Below are 17703 nucleotides of genomic sequence, written 5' to 3' on the forward strand. Positions count from 1 at the left end.
GCTAATTTATGATATCTAACCATAAAGAATGACTTTAAAGTAACGATTTGAATAACACCGTTTCATTCTTCCTTCCTCGACTCCACCAAGTGCACGTCAACAGTCATAGGGGACAATGAATATTATCAAATCATAGTTTTTTTTGTACGAGATGTCAAAATAGAAAATTCAGCAAACTCGCCAATTTTCTCAAAGTTTACGCAATTGTTAAATTACCACATTTACATTACATTCCACCTCCCCTGCTTTCTCTCCACTCATTAAGTTTCTGTAGTGTAGATACGGGGAAGAGATCAAATAGTTCTATATCTTTATCATTCGCTCCGCAATGCTTATAATTATATCAATAATTTTCGCACTGGTGATGAAATCCTTTATAATACAAAGATTAAATCCTCAGTACATATGTATCTTTGCACTCTTGCAAAGTAAGTACACATGCACGTAAAAGTCAAATAGTTGTGTCGAGCCATGACTCCATTTTTCAAACGCGCCGTAGCAAAACCACACCGGCTAAGCCGTGTTGCCTGCGGCTAATTGGGACAGAGGAATTATGTCAGTAGGCGGTAATGGGCGGGTTGTTCGTCTGTCAGTGAGGGCCCCAATCCTGTTATAGATAATAGTCCTTACACTGGGGAGCTTCAGTCAGTACTGATGACGATGCTTGTCCAGCCCAATTCCGTTACTAATAATCGTTCTTATGTTTAGGAGCTTCCGTCAGTCGGCAGTATTGGGCAGGTTGTTCGTAATAGGTTTTCCAAGACACTGCAAGTACAAAAAGCAGAAGCACAAAATGTAAAATGACGAGTCAACTATGAATGTTGAATGAAGAGTATGTATATTTATTATTATTTATTTATTAATTTATTTACTTTTTAAATTGGTGTTTTACGCCAACCTCAACAATACTTTATTTTATGACGGCCGCCAGAATTATGATGGGAGGCCACGACCACCCATAGGTTGTTGGCAGACCTTCCCACGTATGACCAGGTGCTTACGGTGGGAGGAAACCGTTCATAGCCCTGGGGAAACCCACGACCCAAGACTTACGGTTGGAGAGGAAGCCAGCATGAGCTTTGAACCTGGCTCGTAGCGATGGCACTGGTGAGTGGCTCCTGGTTCACTGCGCCGCACAGGGACGCCCACCACCTCGCCCACGGAATATCCCTATTATTTATTTATTTATTCATTTGCTTGATGTTTTACGCCGTAGAGGAAGCCACCATGAGATGGAAGTGAACTCACAGTGATCGCACTGCGGAGGGTCTCCCGGGTGATTGTGTTGTACCAGCACGCTAACCACTGGGCCGCCGAAGGCCCTTTCTTATTAAGATTTAATACCGCTTCCAAGAATGTTTCAGTAAGACGAGACCGGAAATGACCCAGGGAAATCATTGAAACCGAATCGGAATCTGTGCTGGTTTCCTCTATCATTTGCGGTCATGTGCACTTGTGCACGTGACATGGTATGCATGATATAAGCGCTGAAGAACTACTTTCGATACTACATTTTGTTGGTATACAGTTTTATTTGGAAATGGTGATAGAGGGAGGATTTTCTGTAATACATACACCACTGTGATCCGTATAAAGTCGGGCATACGCCAGCGTAGTCTTTCGTGGCGTAGAAGAATACCGCCGCTCCCTGCGGGGACGAAATGATCAGAGTAAGGGGAGGGTTGCCATCATTTGAAATATAAAGTTGCCATAATGCATTTTAAATGCAAAGTTGCCGTCATTTTAAATACAAAGTTGTTATGATTTTAAATACAAAGTTGAAATCATTTTAAAAATAAAAAAGTTGCCATCCTTTTAAATACAAAGCTGTCAGCATTTTAAATAATATGTTGCCATCATTATAATACAAAGTTACCATAATTTTAAATAAAAAGTTGTCAGCATTTTAAATACAAGTTTGCCATCACTTAAATACAAAGTTGCCATCATTTTAAATACAAAGTTGCCAACATTTTAAATACAAAGTTACCTTCATTTTATATAAAAAGCTGTAAGCATTTCAAATACAAATTTGCCATAATTTTGAATACAAAGTTGCCATCATTATAAATATAAAGTTACCATCATTTTCAATAAAAAGTTGTCAGCATTGTAAATACAAGGTTGCCATCATTTTAAATACAATGTCACGCTTACTCTTAGTCTCGTTAGAATGGATTAGAATGAAGGTTACAGTTATTGTAAGCGTATTTTGACCATATTGCGTTGTGATAAGATCAATTAACAATACCCTGCTTCGTCAACATGAATCCATAAAATAATACAGAGTGTTCATTAACACGTCATTTTCTTCAATTATTATATTCACAACGAACATTCTTGGCTAATGCTATATATTTTATAGGGCTAATTATCGTAGTAGCGTTTCGTATTCTTTCTTTAATACGGTCATCCTTTTGTGCATATAAATCATGTAAGTGTTTGTGGGGTTTTTTTTTGTTGTTTTTTTTTCTTCTTTTTTTTACCTTTTGTGGTTTAATCGCTGTCTTTGACCTTGGTAGCACGATCTCCCCACCAGCCTTCACATTGGTCAACTGCAAAGCATAAACTCAACAAATTAGGTAACATTTTGCGCTGAATATTCAAACTTGGAATGCTCCCTTTTTTCACCAGATAAATAAAGGCTCTAACAAAAATCCCACACATCGGCTGTCTCACACTACGGTGGGCCTACATGTCAGATTTCTCACAAAATTGAAAAAGTTTTCACCCAGGTAAAAAATCTTTCCATCAAGGTGAAGGCGTTTCATCCAGGTGATTTATAACTCTTTAAGAACCCTGGTGAGAACTGTTTCCACAAAGGTGATAAACGTACACGAATGACGTGACGTTACATATAACAGACATACCTACAGATCTACTGACGGTCAGGCAGAGTAAGATACATGCAGACAGACCTACTGCCGGACGGAGAGACAGACATACAGACAAATCAACTGACGGACTGACAGGGAGAAAGGCATACAGACAGATTTACTGCCGGACAGAGAGAGATATATATACAAATAGACCTACTGTCGGTCGGACGGAGAGATAAACATACAGACAAATCTACGGACGGACGGACGGACGGACGGAGAGATAGACTACTGAGGGTCGGACAAAGACAGATATATACAGACACACCTACTGCCTCACCGACAGAGAAATAGACATACAAACAGATCTACTGCCGGGCGGATGGAGAGATAGCCATACAAACAGATCTACTGCCAGATGGACATGGAGGCTGACACAGAGACAAACCTATTCCCGGACGGACGGAGAGATTGACATGCAGACAGATCTACTGACGGTCGGGCAGAGACAGATATATACAGACAGACATGCTGCCGGACGGACGGAGAGACAGACATACAAACAAACTTACTGACAGACAGACTTACTGACGGAAAAGGAAACAGACATACAGACAGATCTATTACCTGACGGACACAGAGAAAGACATACAGACAGATCTACTGACGGTCGAACGGAGAGACAGACATACAGACAGATCTATTGACGGGCATCCCCGAATAATGGATAGACATATTCTGACGACAATGTAAAAGAATTCGGTTTGTGACAAACCAGACACAAACAAGTAAAAAGATAAAACTTTTCTTACGAAGAGAACGAAATTCCCGACTTCTCCTCCTTGGCTGTAAGTGGCTAATGGCTGAAAAGAAATAAGAGACGATCTGTCACACGTAGGTTGGACGATCTGGACACCTGGAACAGCCAAGTGGGTTCTCCCCATTCTTTCAGTCATCGGTTTCACGTACACGTCTTAAACCTAACTTAGTTAGGACTTGGTGAGTGGCTTAACTTCTGAACTGATTGCTGTGTTCAATTTGTAACATTTTTGTCTCAGTCCAAAGAGTTGTTAAAAACTGTTAACCCAAAGATGAACATTACATGTAGTGATTGCGGTCAAACTTCCCATTTAAATCTTTTTTCTGAAACCGTTCCGCACGAATAGGATTTATATATTTGTTTGATTGGTGTTGCGCAGCATACTTAAAAGCTATTGTACTTATACGACAGCGTCCAGCGTTATGGCCAAAGGAAATCACGGATAGCATCACACTATAAAACTTAGGGCTAACCTTAAACCATACATGAAAACATACTCTAAAATGAGCATTATGGCTTTAAAGCCAATAAAAAAAAGACAGTTACACCAAACAAAAAGAAAAAAATTCATTTTTGATGGATATTATATATCCCTAATAAACTATCTATTTGAGGCATATTTTCCGGAAATTTTTGGAATCTCAACGAGAGCGGTTAGCTCCCCAACGTGGACACTTGTTTCCCACAAAGTTGTTTTGACAGATCTTGTAGCTGACGTCACCACTGCAGGTTATTTCATTTTCAGACTGATCGTTGGGGCCTTTGGAAAACTCTCATTTAAATCCATTTTAACGCCCCACACAAGAAGGCTGGGGAGCCCTTCTCTGTACTTTTACATGCTAAGCCACATCCTCAATTGCATCGTCAGAAAGAAAACACGTTTCACGTAACCTATAAGACAGCTACTAGCTCCCGGGCCAGATTTATGTTTAGTGGCATTTGGCCGTGTGTATGCATGAGTTTAGCGATGGTTTTATCACAGGGTTTGGTCGAATGATGACACATCACATGTAAATGGTCACTATACACTAAACATTGGAGTAGTTTAAATGATTATCAAAGCCGTCCCTTTGAGTTTATTTATTTATTTGACTGGTGTTTCACGCCGTACTCAAGAATATTTCAGCTATACAACGGTAGCCAGCATTATGGTGGGAGGAAACAGGACAGAGCCCGGAGGAAACTCACGACCATCCGCAGGTTGCTGCTTTGGAAGGAGGAGGTGAATTATGTTTTAGTCCTCCCAAAGGAATACAAACAAATTAATTCGCCACAACGCAGATTTGAACAAGATTTCATTTTTTTAGTGTGATCCCGGCTGGAAATATCCGAAGAAATGCGTTGAGAGTTTAAATCTTACCTGTCTAGGGCGCTCCATTGTTGCTGCCATGGCAAAGTTACGAACCTGTGTGATAAACAATACGCGAAACAAAAAAGTGAATTCCTGCCCTGTATTTGCAATTTACTATTTGCTAAGTTCAACTAACTAACTTACTTGGTTGAAATCCAAAGAAGTTTTAGCTGCCACTGAGAGACAATTATTCTACTATTCTGAGTGTACTATTCTGTTGTTTGATCGGGCTATCAGTCAGTCGGTCAAATTTCTGACATCCTATATTTCAACACAGGCATCCTATCTTTTAACACGGCCATTCAATTAATGAAGGAGCTGTGCGCAAGGCGACACGAAATCTTACACGGAAGAAATCGGAGCAAGAGCGAATTTGCGCTTCTTCATCTTTTTGAAAGTCTATAGGTCGAGGAAAACCACTGTAAAACTAAAGTTTCATAACCCAGTTTCCTCTTGACTTGAAGACACAGCCGACAAAGCAACTGGCTACTACGAAACATTCTACACCTTTTAACCAACCTTACGGATATGTCAACCTATCTCTGTTTTTTAACTGATCACATTTGCTATCATGTTATCATGTCAATGAAAGTCCTTACCTCAAAATTACTCTGGTGCATCGGTGAGTACAGAAGTCCCTCGAGTTCGTTATATCTGTTTTCGACCTTCTTCAGCCAACCCCACGAGGTGCGATCATGTACTGTAACACTGTCAGGCAAGAGCAAATATTTATTTATTCAGTTGATTGCTGCTAAACGCCATACTCAAGAATATTTTGCTAATACAAAGGCTATCAGATATACACATCAGATTAGTGAACGTTTATTGTTCTTCGACGAACGTTAGACTGGTCAAACGGTCACACAAGTATCGTTGACCACTCATTGTCAACAAGAGCTCACAAGCCGTGAGAGCGACGGTGTTCACAAAGTAGATGTATGTAACGTGTGATAACAAGCTGCGATGCACGCATGCGTATTTCACACACCACAATCAAAACAAGACGAACATTACCTGAAAGAACAACAATAACAAATGAGATCTGTTTGTAAATGTTCACAAAAACGATGACTATTCTTTATGCATTTGGCATCTAACAGGACCAAATACGAAAGAAAATAGGGGCCTCTGTGGCTCACTTGGTTAGCGCGCTAGCGCTGCGTAATGACCCAAGAGCCTCTCACCAATGCAGTCACTCTGAGTTCAAGTCCATCTAATGCTGGCTTCCTCTCCGACCGTAAGTGGGAAGGTCTGCCAGAAACCTGCGGATGGTCGTGGATTTCCCCCGGGCTCTGCCCGGTTTCTTCCCACAATAATGCTGGCCGCCGTTGTATAAGTGAAATATTCTTGAGTGAGGCGTAAAACACCAATCAAATAAATAAATAAATAACGAAAGAAAATAGGGACCTAGGGAACTATACCATAGCAAGCACATACAAATATTGCCTGTCATTCAGACAAATTCAAATTTAAAAAAATATGTCCAATTCAGGGACAAAACTATGTCTTACCTCGGGAAAGAATGTCGGAATTTATCTTCTAGCGCCGTTTTTGTCATCTGAAACCCAAAATATGTATCAGTATATGAATACAACACTTGAAATGTCAGTCCCAAACATCTTATTTCTCTGTAAGGAATGATTAGTGTGCATGTAGTCATAAGCTGTGAAGCATACGCATTTCAAAAGTTAACCCAGCGATCAAGAGCTAGACGTATAATATTCCCAACAACAACAAGCATAACAACATCACCGTTAACAACAACAACACACATAACTTCTCGTCGCCACCACAAGCTCCTGTTTCGTTTTTTTTATTCATTAGTTTTTGGGACTTGAGTTTCCCTGACCGGCATTTCTATCAGAATCGGAATATCCCACGAAAAGTTTGCAGTTTTAGCTGTTCTTTCATTTAGTTTTTCTTGGCAACGCATCATTTAATGGCGTTCCATTCCTACGCACCTGTCTGTAACCCATGTGTTTGATTGCTTCTACTGTGTCCCAGTCCGCAACATCATGTAGTACCAATACTAACGGATCAGGGTTCATGACTTCGGCTTTGACGCGAATGAATTTTTTCCACGTTGGTTGATAGTGACATGTCAAACGGGACAAAGTTCGGTTGCTCTGAAAGGAAAAGTTAATGCGTTAATGATTGACAAAAAAGGAAATACGTATTCGGATTTGTTCAGTCATTTGGTGGAAGATGTCCTTTTCAAAGAGAAGAGAAATCGAATTGAGTGAAAGAACTGAACGCGTTAAAGCTCTGCTCTCAGAGCGTTTTCCACAGAGAGATATGCTATGGTTACAGAATAGCACAGAATCTTTTTCCACAGGCGGGATGATGATTTAGCACATAAGAAGTTGAGGTTAAACTGAGCCGTGAGTTCGAATCTCCGTCGAGCTATTAATTCTTTCATTTTTATCAAAACGCCATCAAAATACTAAAGCTCTGCTCTTAGAGCGTTTTCCACAGAGAGATATGCTATGGTTACAGAATAGCACAGAATCGTTTTCCACAGGCGGGATGATGATTTAGCACATAAGAAGTTGGGGTTAAACTGAGCCGTGAGTTCGAATCTCCGTCGAGCTGTTAATTCTTTCATTGTTATCAAAACGCCATCAAAATACGCACGGCAACATCTAGTAATATCATGCGTGATGATAAATGGTTGCATGTGTAATGATAAATGGTTCCATAGAACTGTCGTAGTTACACTCAAGATGACCGCCGTCGTTTAAGCAAGAAAGAAAACCAATGTGGATTACTCGAAAACATGAAGACTGGCTTAAAGTAAAAGAAAACTAAAATATGAAGTAAGGTTCATCATACAGACAACTGAAAACTATGTGTAAAAATACTTTCATTTAATTTTTCAGATTTTTTGAAGAGTGTTAAAAGGCATGGTGGGCTATATGAGCGGTACTGACGGTGTCTAGGAGCTCTGACATCACATCACGTTTTTTAACTGATGTTCACCAGAAGGAAGGAATTTTTGGGAATCTTTTATCAATAATCCTTTACTCATGGGTAAAAAGAGTCATTCCAACATCCAATACCGTGATCAGAATTGAAAAAAACTTCCAGTGACGTCAGAGTTCCTAAACTCTGATAGCATGGTCCATAAAGCCCACCTCAGGGTTCAAATGGTTGAATGCCTTTAATTCTCATCACAAAAATCCAAAAACATAAATGAAAGCATATTTATGTATAGTTTTAAGTGGTCTATTTAGTGATAGCTACTTCGACTTTTTGAGGTCTTTTCCTTTAAGCTGAAAATAATGTCATTACTTTTTTGTTTTTATCTATAATTGTCAAAAGGAATTCAGTATGTTCGTATCATATGAGGCTTTTCCACTCTTAACACAGCTTTTACTGTTTGGATAGTTTTTAATACTCACGAGTAAGAGATTACCGTACTTAAAATTACATAAAGTTATGAGGAAAATTATTTTGTACGGTGGGTATTTGGGACCACTTTTGGGATATACAGTCTTTGTGTAATAATGTTATAAATGAGGATCTAACACATGCTTAACAAATATATGTGCACTACAATTTCGTCTCTTCATGTTACAAATGTGTTCAACCTGGGTTTTGATCATATTTATATTTTTAATATATTCATAAATATTATCATAATTCAGATTAAATGCATATGTTTGGATATAAACAACAAATTTACGTGTAAATAAATTTATTTGACATGCATCACATCCTTGTTTAGAACATTATTGTTCAACGACAATAAATACCAAAAGGTGGTCCCAAGTAGGCACCATATAGAAATATTTTCACACAGCCTTTTCTCCTAATAATATATTTGCAAATAAGTTTTTCCTCTTTCGTCTGATTTTGGCAACATTTTTATCTTTTCTTCACCGTTAAAAATAAAGGTGAGGAAAAAGGTCTCAGGGAATGTTGCAGTATGGTTTTTTAAGTCCACATGACGATACGAACATTTGATTCTTTAATTACGTGAAAAAAATTCTAAAATCAGTTAAGTAAAAATATTTTACAATGGCCTTTTTCTTGATGCTCGCTTCATTTCTCTGGGATCTATTCCTTTAAACCCCAATCAAACAAATGAATAAACTCAAGCTGTATTTATCCGTGGAATGGTTTTGATCTGTTTGCATACGTTGCTGTGAACTTACCTTTAACGTTTCTCCTCGACAGAGCCTCTCGTAAACCTTCATCTCCTTGTCTTTAGGAAGTGACCTTCTTGGGGGGTCGTTAATATCACCGTAATACTTGATGCGTTCTTGGTAATAAGCCTTCGTTTGCTTGAGCCGGTTGTTTCCGGGTTCTGAATGATCAGTGATAATTACAGCTAATTACAGGTAATTACAGGTAAGTGCATGATGCATTGCTCAAGGTGGATAAGTGCATCATGATGTTAAAGTTAAACGTTAATAGGTAAATAGTAAGTACGTTTCATGTTTTCAAGTAACTGCAATATAAGGCCTGTAATATTGCTATAAAATAACAATATATAAATATAATATTAATAATAAAAATAAAAAATGCATATTTACTTGTGAATAAATTTGCCAATTAACTTAGTTGTTAAACAATTTTATTGTTCAACTAACACTAGTATATTAATTCTGAAAATATTTGGCGTCTTCATGATCTGCACGCCGGCTAAAGTAGCTATATCTTCCCTTTCATTCTTTTCATAAATATAGTTTCTCATACTCGGCGATATTTTCGTTACAGTCAGAAACTTGAGAAAAGGAAATGTTGCTAATTTTCTGAAAAATTTCTACTGATCATGTCACTTGACTGTTGAAATCGTTTTACCGTTAAAGACTAAGCACAGAGCTTAATTATTTACACGCGCATGTGTTGTTAACGACTTTAAAATAGTTGACAAAAAGTCAGTTAATGTGTTCATACCCTTCTTGATGAGGTCATCCAGAATCGTAACTGCCTTGGACAATCGGCGAAGCTGTCAAATAAAGAAAAGACCGATATGAATTAAAAAAAATGTTATGAAAAATAAAAAACACGTTGGAATTAAAAAGCTCAGTTTTTTTATTCTACATCAGTTGTTTTTTGTTTTCTTTTTGTTTTGTTTTTTTTTTGTTTTGTTTTTTGGAAATTATAAAAACTTGGCCAAGTGCTCGTAACACTTTTTGTTAACGGGGCCAGTAGGTTTATCACACAGTTAACGTCACAGGATATCAGAGACCGGTGTCATGCAGCGTACTTAGTGTTAAGTAGCCCTTACTAAAGTGTACTTTATATCTTTACAACATAAGTTGCCATGGTAGTATAGGACTTTAGCTAAGTCAGTTCCATGAAAAAAGCCCGGGAACTAAAAGACGGTGCAAAACTCCGCCCCAGTAAAAGGTAACATTCCCTTTATATAGTGACTAGAAAATCCTAAATCTAGATCCCAGTGTTCGCTGTACTCAAGATTATTTCACTTATACGACAGCCGGCAGCATTATGGTGGGAGGAAACCGGGCAGAACCTAGGGGAAAGCCACAACCATTCGCAGGTTGCTGGAACACCATCTCACATACGACTGGAGAAAAAGTCACCATGAGCTGGGTTTGAACTCACAGCGACCGCCTTGGTGGGAGGCTCCTGCGCCATTGCTCCGTGCTGGCGTGCTAACCCCCTCAGCCACGGAGGCCCCTCAAATTCAATGCATTGGTCCCTTCAGTTATCCCAAAACTTCATCCTGTTATGCGCATGATGTGACAGACTAAATCATGAAGAGTAAAACCAGACCAGAAAAAAACAGTGTGATAATTGACAATCGAACATACGGAACCGGTGAAATGCGGCCCATTGTTAGTTTACCTCAATTAGGTTTTATGCCAATTGATCATGTAAATGATAAAATGATAGCAATCTCACACTGTTTTAGAATTGCCCAGTATGCCATGTTTTCATCACATTTAACTTTTCCCGCAAAGCTGCAGACTGACAGACAAACAGACAAACAGACAGACACACACATCCACACACATAGCCATCCGGATTACACACACCTTATAGTATGAAGAGGCCATCATACTCAGCGTGTTGGTTTCGTTATAACTGGCCTCGGAGGCTCGATCTGCCGGAAGATGCTTGTAGATATCTGTCGCCTTCTGCAGCCACAAGATGGCGCTGTAGTAGTCCTCGACTTCGTACGCCGTTTTGCCGATGTCGAACACGTCGTCGGGTGTGACGGGCTCCAGTGGATCCTCCCCGCGTATTGACCCTCTGCTCATGTCATCCAGGTCAATACCGTGGTAATACTGCAGGAGCACCAGGCTTCTGGCCATTTCTTTTACGTCATTCTGGGTCGGGATGTTGTCAAGGACGTTCTTGAGACGAATTTCCAGAGCTAAAAGGATTGATTGAGGCTTTATGACTTGATGGATTGATTGATTTGTAAATTGATAGGTCGGTTGATTGGCTGATGGGTTGATTGATTTGTAAATTGATAGGTCGGTTGATTGGCTGGTGGGTTGACTGATTTGTAAATTGATAGGTCGGTTGATTGGCTGATGGGTTGATTGATTGCTAAATTGATAGGTCGGTTGATTGGCTGGTGGTTGATTGATTGCTAAATTGATAGGTCGGTTGATTGGCTGGTGGGTTGATTGATTTGTAAATTGATAGGTTGGTTGATTGGCTGATGGGTTGATTGATTGCTAAATTGATAGGTCGGTTGATTGGCTGGTGGGTTGATTGATTTGTAAATTGATAGGTTGGTTGATTGGCTGATGGGTTGATTGATTGCTAAATTGATAGGTCGGTTGATTGGTTGATGGATTGATTGATTTGTAAATTGATAGGTCGGTTGATTGGCTGATGGGTTGATTGATTGCTAAATTGATAGGTCGATTGATTGGCTGATGGGTTGATTGATTGCTAAATTGATAGGTCGGTTGATTGGCTGATGGATTGATTGATTGCTAAATTGATAGGTCAGTTGATTGGCTGATGGGTGGGTTGATTGCTAAATTAATAGGTCGGTTGATTGGCTGATGGGTTAATTGATTGCTAAATTGATAGGTCGGTTGATTGGCTGATGGTTTGATTGATTGCTAAATTGATTGGTTGGTGGACTGACTAGTTGGTTGGTTGCTTTTATGGGTTTATTCATTGATAGATTGGTTGATTGCTTGAATTCCTGATCGGTTCACTGGCTGGCTGGTTGAGTGGTTAAATGATTACTTGCATGATTCCTTGGCTGATCAATATGATGATTGATTGATTGATTGATTGATTGATTGATTGATTGATTGATTTGCTGGTCGATATAATGACTGCTTGATTGGCTTATCGATATAATAAGTGTGATTGATTCATTGATTAATAAGTCAGAATTGCTTTACGTGATCCAAGTAGACTCACTTCTACGACAATGTCGTGACCTTCTTGGAAGTAGTCACTCTCCTTGATGGATTTCACGACATCTCCTCCACAGTTCATGTCTCTGACAGACTCACTAATACGACAATATCGTCACTTACCTTCTTGGCAGTAGTCACTCTCCATGATGGATTTCACGACATCTCCCCATTGTTCGTTTAAGCGTTTCACCAAATGGTACACGTTGACTGGATGAGACAGATATGTCAAAGTCTTCCGGGCGATTTTCTTGTGAATGATTTTGGTATCTTCGACGGTACTGTGGATAAAAGTGACAACTCTTTCAATCAGTTTCTGTATCAGATTTCCATTTCACTGTTTACTGAAAACATGTCAAGGAAAGAATTAGTGGCAGGATATAAATTCCACTAAATTAATCTCTGTGGACATTTATTTCGTTTTGTTTTAATACCGTACTCAAGTATTGTTTCATTGACACCTTCTTGCAAGTAATATTATGAAGCTTTTGGGTTTTTTTGTTTTGTTTTGTTTTGTTTTGTTTTCAGAATTACAATACTTATGTATTACGTGAGGCTTGATCTCTTGAATTTTTGAAGCCCGAGTGCCTGGGACAAGTTACTGACGAACTCAACCATTTGATGTGTAGACATGCACACTATACAAGCGAAAGCAAAGTGGTAAACGACTACAGGAGCTTCGGTAGTGGCTTTATGTCACCCTGGCCTCTCAAGTAACGAGATCGAGTAAACTTACAAATTCCCTGTCCAAGGCCAGGTTTGAACCCGCGCGCCGTGTGCCCAAGATATTCAGTTAGTCTAAAACCGTGTCTAAAGCAAAAGCAAGTGATATGACGTCGGTTGAATTTATGAGTGGAGAAAAATAGAGTCACCGATGACAGTGTTAGTGTACAGATAACAATTATCATACTGCGTCTGCACGGTTCCCTTCCACCGCAATTCTGGCCCCCGTCGTATAAGTCAAATATTCTTGAGTTCAGTGTAAAACTCCAATCAAAGGAATAAGTAAATACATACACAAATGCTGTCTTAATACATGTCAATTGTTTCTGTGTTTTAGGGAGCTGGAAATGAACTTTTTTTCAAACGTTAAGTTGTGGTAGACTATATCGCCATCCTCATTTTTGACTTTCCTTTTTTCATGGCCATGTGGCCATACCCCAACCAAACGCGCAACTATAATTTTTTCTTACCAGCAAATAAAAAAAAGTCGAACTGTGTTGCTATAAATAGGCCAACTATCTATTATTTGCCACTCGGCTAAAGCTACTAAAAGTTAATTTATTTTTGTGCTTTCCAGCAAATAAGAATTTTGGGCACTTTAGCAATATATTAAAGTCAGACTGTTGATTCATTAATGGGCAGGGCAGTAGATTAAGGGTCAATCCTGGGCCGGGTCACACCGACGACTTTAAAAGATTAAGTTGTAACTTCCTCGCTTGGCGTTCAGTGCAACGACTGGTTGGCCCGTATCACTATTTGCTTCTCAGTGTAGCAGCACTAGAAACAAGAGCGGTGGAAGTCCGTCCTGCAGACAGTGCAAGGAGGCACATTACACGTACATGCACTCTAAGAACTCCTTCGTCGTCATATGACAGGACAATTGTTAAGTATGATGTTAAACTCTAAGTACTCACTCACTCATTAATGGGCGTTGTATTTGAAACGTTGTGAAAAGTATTGATATCCATGCATGTACCGAGCTAACGGTGGGGTGGGGGGGGGGGATTTCTGCAGATCACACACAGGTGGAATTAGATGCCTGTTTACTGTACATCGCACATGTTACATATGAACAAGGTTGGGGTCTCATTTGGTCGATCGTCGTCACATGAATGAAAAATTGTTAAAGTACGACGCAAAACCTCAAACATACAAACATTTGGTCGATTTTTAACTTCTCTTATTTTACACAACTTGGTATGATGTTACACAGACTCAGCATATGACTTATTTATTTGGTACGTTTTTTATGGGGGTTTTTTTGCATTTTTGTAGTCCCAGTATTTCTAAATGTTATATATTCATCTTGTACAGTTGTTTATTTATGTATAATTTACCAATTAATTAATTAATTTATTTCTTTACTTATTTATTTGGTATGTTTTTATGTTTTACGCTGTGCATTATCTTACAAATATCTTAATAAATGAAATAAATGATTATGAACATTAGGAAAAAAATGGACGCTATAAAAATGAAGCTTGTAACATATGATCAGCACCCAGCTACATCAGCATTATATATATATATATATATATAATGCTGATGTAGCTGGGTGCTGATGATATGTTACAAGCTTCATTTTTGCTCTAAACCGTTAAGTTGCTGTCACTGTAGCTCTTTTGTGCAAATTGCGCAATGCACTTGAGATCCTATGAGATAGGCTCCATAACGTACATCACAGAATTCAAAAGTTACAGCTTAGCTATGAAAGAAGGAATGCGCATGTCTTTATGTAAGTATGTACACATACGTTCTTCACTTTTCTCAACAACTACTTATTCGAAATGAAAGCCACAAATCTTTCGCTAATACATGCATACTTTCCTTAGCTGTGCAGTGAACACTGCGAAATTGGTTCATACCATTTACAACGTCTGCATGGCAAATATGAAATATTTTCAACAGGCATTGCGTATGTTCATTAAATTCTATTCAAAACAGGTATTAAAAACCAGTCGAAACGTCTGGCGCCAACCTACGGATGGTCGTGTGTTTCGTCCCACAATAATGTAGGCCGCCATCTTGTAAGTGGAATATTCTTGAATATGGAATAACACTAGTCAAATAAGTTCATAAAGTTATCTAGAAATGAGTGATTGCCACTATCCAGTGATACAGGCGTCAGATGATTATAATTTTTCTTGCCAATTTTTATGCAGATAACAGACGCAAATTCTCAATAGCTGCAACATCGTATCAAAAGTTGTTGTCATCTTTCACTAATGGCCCATGCTAAGTGAATGACGAAAGTTAAAACATCGCATGTTAAAAAACTGGACCGAACGCGAGTCAGACGTACCGACCGATGAACAGAGTGGCTCCTACAGATGTTTGAGGCCGATTTAGGGTAAACCTCTCATGTCTTGGGCCTTACACACCTCTGGGCCAACACAGTATGGGGTCAAGAGATATATGGGGTACATACAGAAGACAAAACTCCCGCTGCACAAACAACAATGTATGTGGAGCCTTATATTCCGTGTATCTGATTTCAAGTGTTGAATTGATCTATAAAGCACATGGTGTAGGCAAGCTCAAAGTATTATTGATTTTAACGACCAACTCACTTACCGCCTGTGTGAGAAATCATAAACAACGCGACATGAAATGTACCATGATCTGGCGTCTTCCCCGTAACCATAATAAACATAACCATATTAAAGCCAATAGTAACCTTAACAGAACTATATTCTAGGTTACGAATTTTGCATTTTTGTAGTCCCAATATTTCTAAATGTTATATATTCATCTTGTACAATTGTTTACTTATGTATAATTTATCAATTAATTAATTTATTTATTTATTTATTTACTTATTTATTTGGTATGTTTTCATGTTTTACGCTGTACTCAAGAATATTTCACTAATACGATGGCAACTAGCATTACATTGAGAGGAAACCGGGGATAGTCCGGAGGAAAACCCACTACCATCCGCAGGTTGCCGGGAGACCTCACAACGCTGGACCGAACAGGAAGCCAGCATGTGCTGGAATTGAACTCACGGCGACCGCAGTGGCTCCTGCGTCATTGTGCGGTGTTAGCACGCTATCACTCGGCTATGGAGGCACCGTGGACTTTTAGATCTTTCTTAATTTCAAAAAGTATTTAATACCAGCCTTATGCATAATACAGGCTTTGATATTTATTGGCTGAAATCATACTTTTTGAAAGATTTAAATTAGAATTACTCAACCCTCACCGAAGTCGTACTACCACAGCACAGAATAATCGGACAAAGTTTTATAGATTTGATGAATATATTGATTAGCTTGATTTAAATTACGATTTTAAGCTAAATACCCTCAAAAAAATTAATTTGTTCATTTAAACAGAAAGCCTGTTGCCTGAGTGATGCCAGAATGTATTCTGTTATTATAACGTAATACTGTGTCATATTCAACATAATATCCTGTTATCTAATAGAATCTTTATGCTGAATTAATAGAATATGTGTATTATGTTTAACAGAATTATCTGTTGCAATAGCAGAATACCTTCTAGTATCACTCAGACCACAGACTTTTTGTTAAAATTAACAGATTAATTTTTTAGTGTACACAAATTGCTTTGTAAAACTGGGCCCGGTAATAAATTCTCTTGGGTTAATTTCAAACTTAACTTACCTATTAATCTTGTACAGCCCATGGACGTCTTCGTCACCGTGAATTGCAGCCTCTTGTCTTAACAAATAATTCGATATTTGAATGAGATCGTTCTCCATCGCCAGTAGTTTCTCCAGGTTTGAGTCCGACATAAAATTACTGCATTTTGCATCAAAAACGCATAAAAACAACAAAGCAGCCGTCAAAAATCGGCTTACAGTAATGTCGGACGCCATTTTCCGGGCAATGCTGACCGTCTAGGTCAACGACAGTACTGAAAGAAACTCGTTGTGTGAAACTTGAACACGTGTTGGCTCAGGCGCATGCGCCAACAGCTGTGGTGCCGTATCGTTGGTGACACGTGCAATGTTTTCACCTGGTGTAACATCTTTGGACTAATCGATTGATCTTTTGTTGGCTTACCCTTTATCCCGTCGAGTTTGCGCCCCTCACACACACACACACAGAGTGGGCTTGAAGACTTAACGCTGTCAGACGTCCCGTCACGCCGGGAGTAGAGGGTAGGCCAGTATATGCTCTTACTCAGGTTACATGCCCTAGGGAGAGGGGGTTACATCATTAACCTGGAATTGTTTTATCCTAACGGTAAATTAGCGAAACAGGTAAATGTGAAACAGGCCACACAATTTTACATTCACATGTTTACACTCTACGCCGAAATACCTGATGACACGGACCAAAATTAAGTTCTTTATGCTACAAATGAATAAGGCTATTAAACCTAAAACACAGGCAGATTTTACTGGGAATATTTAACTAACCATACTTCTGTACATATTAACCTTGTTTCCTTTGCCTGTATGATTAAAGACATAAACTAAAATCACTTTCTTAATTCTAGAAGTGTATTAGGGTATTTTATCCATTAGACCATTTATCTAAAGATCTGTGTAACAATAGATGTAAATGAAAAACACTTTTATGCTAAAACTGGACTGTTTAGATATATGTTCATATGCGGAGTTGACGAGAAATAAACTACTGTTTTATCCTAAAACTG

At 38.8% G+C, this 17703-nt stretch overlaps 1 protein-coding gene across 1 annotated transcript; it reads right to left on the reverse strand.

Moving 5' to 3' along the window:
* Window positions 1-298: 298 nt before the first annotated feature.
* On the reverse strand, window positions 299-16900 carry LOC135464777 (prolyl 4-hydroxylase subunit alpha-2-like). Its single transcript, XM_064742322.1, has 13 exons — window positions 16704-16900; window positions 12475-12632; window positions 10999-11339; window positions 9893-9944; window positions 9148-9299; window positions 6952-7116; window positions 6502-6548; window positions 5590-5698; window positions 5000-5044; window positions 3632-3682; window positions 2487-2555; window positions 1576-1648; window positions 299-765 (listed from the first exon to the last, which is right to left on the reverse strand). Exons 1-13 carry the CDS (start codon window positions 16832-16834, stop codon window positions 686-688), a joined length of 1473 nt encoding a protein of 490 aa, XP_064598392.1. The 5' UTR covers window positions 16835-16900; the 3' UTR covers window positions 299-685.
* Between the last annotated feature and the right edge of the window lie 803 nt (window positions 16901-17703).

This window comes from Liolophura sinensis, chromosome 4, assembly GCF_032854445.1.
Source record: "Liolophura sinensis isolate JHLJ2023 chromosome 4, CUHK_Ljap_v2, whole genome shotgun sequence".
In the NCBI taxonomy this organism is placed as follows: domain Eukaryota; kingdom Metazoa; phylum Mollusca; class Polyplacophora; order Chitonida; family Chitonidae; genus Liolophura; species Liolophura sinensis.